This window comes from Eulemur rufifrons, chromosome 7 (assembly GCF_041146395.1).
Source record: "Eulemur rufifrons isolate Redbay chromosome 7, OSU_ERuf_1, whole genome shotgun sequence".
Lineage (NCBI taxonomy): Eukaryota > Metazoa > Chordata > Mammalia > Primates > Lemuridae > Eulemur > Eulemur rufifrons.
In genome coordinates, this window is record NC_090989.1 from 162485853 (window position 1) to 162493588 (window position 7736).

General features: G+C 37.4%; 1 protein-coding gene across 2 annotated transcripts in view; it reads right to left on the reverse strand.

Annotated features, from left to right (window-relative positions):
- Positions 1-7438, reverse strand: part of CFAP20DC (CFAP20 domain containing) — a 252338-nt gene extending 244900 nt beyond the window's left edge. For both annotated transcript variants that reach the window (XM_069473756.1, XM_069473755.1), the window contains exons 1-3: positions 7418-7438; positions 5008-5097; positions 4089-4182 (exon numbers count right to left, since the gene is read on the reverse strand). In XM_069473756.1, the coding sequence (XP_069329857.1) occupies positions 4089-4182; positions 5008-5097; positions 7418-7438 (205 nt within the window). The remainder of the gene's footprint in view (positions 1-4088; positions 4183-5007; positions 5098-7417) is intronic.
- Positions 7439-7736: the final 298 nt, after the last annotated feature.

Consider the following 7736-nt stretch of genomic DNA (forward strand, 5'->3'; position numbering starts at 1 on the left):
AAACCTGTCTGAGTACTTTTACTTTTCATCTGTAAAACTAGATTAATAATTAGATTTATACCTCACAGCATTATTTATATAGTTAAATTAGCTCTATCATTCAACAAAGATTTACTGAGCACCTACCATGTGCAAGAATCAATGCTTAAGTTTTTGCAGTGAAGAAGACATACTTGGTCTCTGCCTTCTTAGAACTTACATTCTCGTTCCATGAAGGAGAAGGTCAGGGTGCTATGAAAGCATATAACCCTGGGTCCTTGTGGAGGAAGAGGATGATGAGTTAAGGTTTTCTTGAAATAACATTAAAACTCAGCTGGGAAGAATAAGCAGGAATTGACAGGACAAGGGGGATGGGTGTAGGAGAAAGGAACAAATACTGCAGGTATTCCATCCTGTGATGGAAAAGGCCATAGTAGATTGGATGAATCTTAAAAGGGCTTAGTAGGCTGGTAGGAAAGATGGAAGAAGAAATGCAGCGGGAGATAGGTCTGGCAAAGTAGCCAGGAACCCAATCATGTGGGGCCTTAAAGACCACATGATGGATAATAGGTCATCCTAAAATCAATGGGAAGCCACTTATACATTCATTCATTCAACAAAGATTTACTGAATGTTTACTATTAATATGTGCCAGGCACTATTCTAGGTGAACAAAATAGATTAAATTCTCTCAGCTAGTGAGGATTACTTTCTGGTGATGGCAAGAAAGACAATAAATAAACATAACAATTGCACAGTTAACAATTTAAATGTAAATTTAACATTTAACAATGTTAAATGATGATAAGTACTATGGGAAAAAGTAGAGCTGGGTAAAAGGGATCAAGAGTGGAGAAGGGATATAAAGCACAGGTTCTACCTTTAGTACAGGTCAGGTGGGCCTCACTGAGAAGGGGACATTTTAGTAAAGGCTTAAAGAAAGGGAGAGGGTGATCCATATAACTATTTTGGGGGTGGGAGAGGAAGCTCTAGGTAGAGGCTATATCCTGTTCACAGGTGGTAAGGGAACAGAGCCCTGGGCTATGTTTCAAAACAGCAATGAGACCTATATGGTTGTAGCAGAGTGAACAAGGAAAAGAGTAATAGGATATAAGGTCAGAGAGTTCAGAGGATACCAGATACTACAGAGTCCTACAGATTTGGGATTTTAATCTGGGAGAGATGGGGCATTTTCAGCAGAGGAGTAACATTATTTACATGTTACTTACAATTTAAAAGTATTACTCTGGCCACTAATTTGACAACAGACTGTAGAGAGCACAAGTCAGAAACAGGGAGGCCGATTAGAAGACTATTGTAATAATTCAAACATAAGATAATGGTGGCTTGGACCAGGGCAGGGGCACTGGAGGTACCAAGAAGTAGTTACGCTCTCAATCTATTTGAAATAGTACCCATAAGATCTTCCTGATGGACTTAACGAAGAGAAAGAAAAATCAAAGCTGATTTACAAGTTTTTATTCTAAGCAATTGAAAAGACAAATTGCTAACAACTGAAATGGGGCAGCCTACAGGAGGAAAAGGAATTTCAAGGAGTAAAGACCAGAGTTAGCCTTTGGGCATATTGCATTTAAGATGTCCAAGTAGAAATGTCAAGGAAGTTGATATGTAAGTCTGGGGTTTAGGAGAGAAGTCTGAGCTGGAAATGTAAGCTGGATTAAGACAGTGATGGTACTTAAATCCATGACCCAGAAGTCAACAGTCAAGAGAGTAAATGTGAATAGAGGGCCACAGACTGAGTCCAGGGGCACAGGAAAATTAATTTGGGTTGGGGAGAAGAGGAAGAACTGCTAAAGGAGACTACAAAAGAAGATCAGTGAAGTAGGAAAAAAACTAAGAGTGTGGACATCCTGGAAATGAGTGAAGAAAGTATATCAACATATAAACAAAGAGAAATGAATAACCTCAAATTTATGTTATTCCCATTTTAGGAATATTACTATTTAAAATGAAAACTTAAACATACTTAATTTCATTACTAAACTTTCTTCCTAAGAAGTGCCTAACATAGTCAGAAACATATGGAGTACCTAATGTCAAGTTTGCATAAATAGAGTGGATGTTTACTCTTAAAATAGGAATACATAATGGTAATTTAATTTAGAAATGTTAATTGAAAACCAATTCTATATTCTATATATGCCATTTAATTTAAATTTAACCATACCAACTTCACACAGAAGGTCATTTTGTACAAGTAAAAAGAACTATAAATTTCCATTATCAAAAATTCCAAATAACTAATCTTAAAAGGCATTAGTGCAGGTCAGACTATATAAACTATTTCATTTGTTACAGTGCTGCACATGCTACAGAAAAGCCTGAATAATTTTTAATTATAGGGCATTGTACAGGAAATACATTAAAAGATTCTTCTGTTTTTTACAATTAAAACCATCATCTTTCCATTTTAAAAAGTAATTATAACACATTAAACTTGATTTGTTTCTTAAGAAAACTTTGGATAAGAGAGGAAAGAGGAACTTGTATTTAATCACTTAGGCTTTGGTAGAGGAAGAATCTTTCTCAGAGCCAAATGAGAAAGGTTACTAAAAGTAGTTGATTTTATCAATAACTTAAACATGTGCACAGATGCTGAGGGCATTAAATGGAAGTACAGGTGGGCTTCATAAGTCCAACAATAAGGAAAAAAACAAAAGAACACTGGCTTAGAGCAAAGTCATATTCCTGAAAATGAAATGTAGCTATCCGACAAAGTCAATATCCTTAAAAATATGGACTGTGTCTCTTGTAAGAAGAAGAAACTACAATTTCAGACATGTTTCCCTGGCTCATCTCAGTTCACCTCAATTATAAGTATAAATTTATATGGAAATGAAAAAAATCCTGCTATTAAACACACACAAACTCTGTCTCTGTCTCTCTCTCATACACACACACGCACACACACACACACAGGAACTATGAGGAAACCATGATTTTCAACTGGTCATAAATTAATAAAAATTCTTTTAACAATGATCATCTCTTCTCTTTTTCTCTGAGGTCTATTCCTTATTTTAGTTTAGAAAGACACACGGCAAACCACTTTAAAATAAATCATTTTCTATCTATAACTTCTATGGCTTAGATGTCTTAGAAATCTAAACTCTGCATGTAGTAGCTTGAAATGGTACATAAAGCACAGAGCCTATGTAAGTTTAGAAAACTGAATTAAATTAGACTATCAGGTACCAACAAAAGGTCTTTTCATAGTGCCTGGTCCATAGTAGGTATTCAGTAAATGTTCTTAATGAATGAAGCAAGGAATAAGTAAATGATGAATGTAAAAAAGAATTGTGTACTTGTATTTTCTAGGTCATATGAAATCAATATTTAAAATATAGGACATAGTTGATGGAAAATCTGATTAATCATTTTGATAAATTATATTCTTTAAACCACATCAGTTTACTCAAAGCCTAATTTAATGGCAGAGCCTTGAATTTTAACCCTATCTCTGCCAATAACTGGGCTTCTGATCTTAAATTTAGGTTATCTCTCAGGGTTTCTTCTGCTTTAAAATGTTGATCTTAATTTCTAAAGTAAGAAAGAATTGAAATCTACTCTTCGTGCTTTTGTTAAATCACATATTTATATCTATTCTTATTAGATACTAATATTCTTAAAGCTACGAGTTGATATGTTACTAAATAATGCTTTATACAGTATTTTTAAAATATTTTTTCTCAAAAATTAATTTCCTATATCTTGATGAGGAACCAAGCTTAGCTTATTCATCTGTAAAAGATCTAATGGGAGGCTTAAAAGAGAATTAATAAATTTAAATGCTTCAGAAGTTCCTGGCACACAGTAAGTGTTCAATAAATACTATTATTATAATTACTGGGTACTAAGTAATCTTCTAAGTCTCCTTAAAATACTTCTAGATTTCTAATAAACAGCAAGGTAGAATATATTTTTAAAAAAGCCAAGCATAGTGCCTGGCATATAATTACCTTTTAAATTAAACAAATCACATCAACAGATGTCAGTATTAAGTCATTCTGACATGCCTGTTCAGGAGACATAAAAGCATAACTTTAAGTATCAAATGTTAAGCTTCAATATTAAAAAATCATACTTACGGATTTGCTTATTCTCCTTTGGTAATTGAATTTTGTTTGTTTGGCTGCTGCCTTCCAGAACAAACACAAAACTTTTAACTTCTTTATCAAACTCCTATAGAACAAAATGAAAACAGCAGTAATCAAAGAATATTTTATTGGTTTCTACAATAAAACTGGAACTGCAAATCTACAAGAAAAAAAGTCATTCAAATGATTTAAAAGTAGGCTTAGGCCTTGATATTCTTATCCTGAGGCTTGCAGGGAACTAGAATGCAGAGGCAAGATGAAAGGACAGGGGCAAGGGCATTAGAGGTCTTGACTAGAAAGTGATTGAAATTATGGACTATGAATTCTGAGCTGGAGAGAAAAGGAAGTGAAAACAAAGAAGATAAATAAATAAATAGAACTAAACACAAGGGAAAAGTAGAATGGTTAATAGCCTAAAGGTACCAATTAGATTGAAAAATAAACACAGTAGGAGTAACTGAACAAGTGACCTTAAGAATGAAAGATTGGGGTCAGAGAGGGACGTCTCAATGTCTCACTCAGTAATTTCAAAGGTCCTGCAGTCTGTGGTGGTAAGGACCAGGGTGAGACAGTGGGAATGAATGCTTGAGCAGAGTGGAAGAGGTCATAAAAGATGAAGAAATCAAGAAACTACAAAGCCCAGGGCTTGGAGAGATTTTCCTCACGGATACTGAAGTCCTCGAATGATACAGCAGGACTCGGAGTACAGAGAAGGGTCATGAGCTGTGTGCCAAAGTCTTAAACAACTGAGGAGTGGTGTCTAGGAGGGCTGCAGCCAACAATGTCATGAAAGGGTTTTGCAGTGAAAGAACAGGCAAAACAGTTATAAAATCTGATCAAGCCCTTTTTTCTATAACTTTCACTCATATTTCTTGCCAGGATTTATGTAACTCTAATTTCTAATACTTACTTTCCAAATCACAGATGGACTGCCAAGGATCTTCCATTTTGCTCCAGGATTTTTTCCCTGAGCACTGAAGATTTCAACAAATGCACCTCCCTAAACAATGAAAACAAAATATTAAGGTGAAAGACAATGCTAAGGAGGAAATATTATCTACCACATAGTCTACAACCAGTGTTCCAACAATCTGTCAGTTAAGTAGATCTGGGATGAAACATTATCCCTGTTATTACTCCTACTTTATACCTTGATTGTATCTAAGCCACAACCATTCTGATTTGGGTCACCTTGGATTAGTGGTTTAAGGAATTTATTTTTAAAGCATGATAAAACATTAAATAAATTGTGCCATACAAACCTTACAGTCTCTTAGTATGGGGCTCATTTACTTGACCTGTACAGATCATATTTTGCAGATTATGTTTTCCAAAGAGACTGAAGGGTTTAAACTTCATTCTCTAAGCAGGCCAATAAATTCTGATAATTATCTCTGAATACAAGATTTCTAGTCATACTGACTGGGGCTCCAATATTGGCTTTTTAGCTATCTGACCTTGAAGTTACTTAATTGCTTGATTTTCCATCTGTAAAATGGGTCATTGGATTACCATAGCATAGTAAACATTAACCATCAAGCACAATACTCAAGTCATCTCAAGGGCTCAATAGTGCCATCAAAGATTATAAAACAAAGGAAAAATTAAATAGTTTACTACTGGTCAATAAAAAGGCCTGGTAGGGATTGCAGGGGATTCTTATTTTGAACGTTCCTACAAGATATTTTTATTTAATATAAATTAATTTGGAGATCTATAAAACCTGCACAAGAAAAATAGAGAATCCTTTCTATAGACAGGCCACGTGTAAACCTGAGAACACGGAGGAACATGCTTACGGGAAAACACTGAAGATATTACTGAATGTCCAGAGCTTCAAAAGGGAAATTAAACAAGATGATTACCTGAGGAAGAATTTATTACAAAAATTGAGAATCTGAAATGAAGACTAAATATGACTTGATTATAAGCAACACATGAGAAAATCTAATTTCTGTAATGAATTTCCAGCTTTTAATTTTTCTCAGTAACATAAAGATATTTTCCCTTCTGCATTTTAACACACAATCACTTCAAGTTAAGACATTTAATTTCTTCTTCCGTGAGCAGTATTATGTGCAAATTGTATCTGGGATAGAATTACTGTAGCTTCTGAGGGCAAATTCACTATGAATTTTAAATTTGAGACAGCTGGCTGTTTTCTTTAAGAGAAAAACCCTTACACTTGATAACAAACTTTCTTTGTTTCCCCATGTTTCCCATGTTTCCCAAGTTTCCCCGCAGTAGGCATATGCTTTTTTATAACAATATACCTATGTGAAGTGAAACAAACTCTAAAATTGTTCTACTCATTTCATGATACTAAATAGGACGGAAGAAAGAGAACTGTAGAATCCTGAGGACACTCATGAGGAGGCAGGTAGTATTTGGCAAAAAGGCAGAAGCAACAAAGAGGTGGAGACCAGTGCAGGACGGTTTATATACAGTGAAAAAAGTTCATCAGAACAGCAGGACTAGGATGGTAAACAGACTGTAAACAGGGAATGTGACCTCACGTAGAGGTGAGGAAGGGAGGGCAGGAGATCAAGGCCAACCAAGTAAAGCAGACGCCCAGTGAGGTGAGGAAAACAGGTTGCGTGGGACACTCTAGGTTATTCAAAGTGACAGAGGAAGACCCAGAAGCAGTGTCTCTCCAAATGTGATTCTTGGACCACCTGCATTAAAATCACCTGGGGGGAGCTGTTTAAAAGGTCAGTCAGCTGACCCCATCTAGAGACTCTGATTCACTACATCTGGGGTGAGGGTCAGGAAATCTGCGTTTTAACAAGCACCCCAAGTGATTCTGATGTACCCCAATGTCTCAAACTCACTAACCCCCAGTTTAAGGAGAGAGAAAACAGCACATAGACAAAGTGCTTATTTTCCTTCTTGGTTTAACCCATTCATACAGTCACTCGTTCACTCTTCTAAATAGCTTCCGAGATACCAGTGTGCATCAGCAGTGAGTACCCCGGGCGCTTATTAAAACTCAGGATTTCTGGACCCTGCCCTCGAGATTCTGATTCAGGAGGTCTCGGTGGGGTTTAAGGTCTGCACTTTCAAGCAGAATCACAGACAATTCACATACCGTGAGAAGCACTGAGCTGGAAAGTGAACAAAAGCCAAATCATATGACTAGACCTTGGTAACTTTTTCTTTCGGGGGTCAACACCATTCATCCTTCAATTCCTTCTTACCCCCAAAAAGACAGTATCATGGGGAGGGGTGGGTGGGGAGAGGCTTTGTCCTCACCGCGATCACGAGCTACCTCACCCAAGTGGAGAAAGCTACAGACAGGTTGGAGAACCGTTTCGGGTTACCTGGTACTCATTTTTGAACATTCCCACAGAGGGGCCAGGGCTTGGGGGGCATAGAGTTCAGAGATTCCAGACAGAGTCGTGACCCTGACGGCAGGAAATCGGCGGGCGGGAACGCGGGAGAGCCCGAAGGGCAGGGAAAGGCTTCGTGCTCGGCTCCGACTCGGGCAAGCTCTTCTCAGCCCCTGACGGCCCCTGGTCAGCTCCACCTCGAGCCCTCGACCCGCACCATTGCGGCCCCCGCCTCCTGGATGCCCCGATCTGGAGAGGGCCCAACTGCCCGGGCGGGTTCCGGACCGTCCCTGGGGAAGGATTGTGTGCG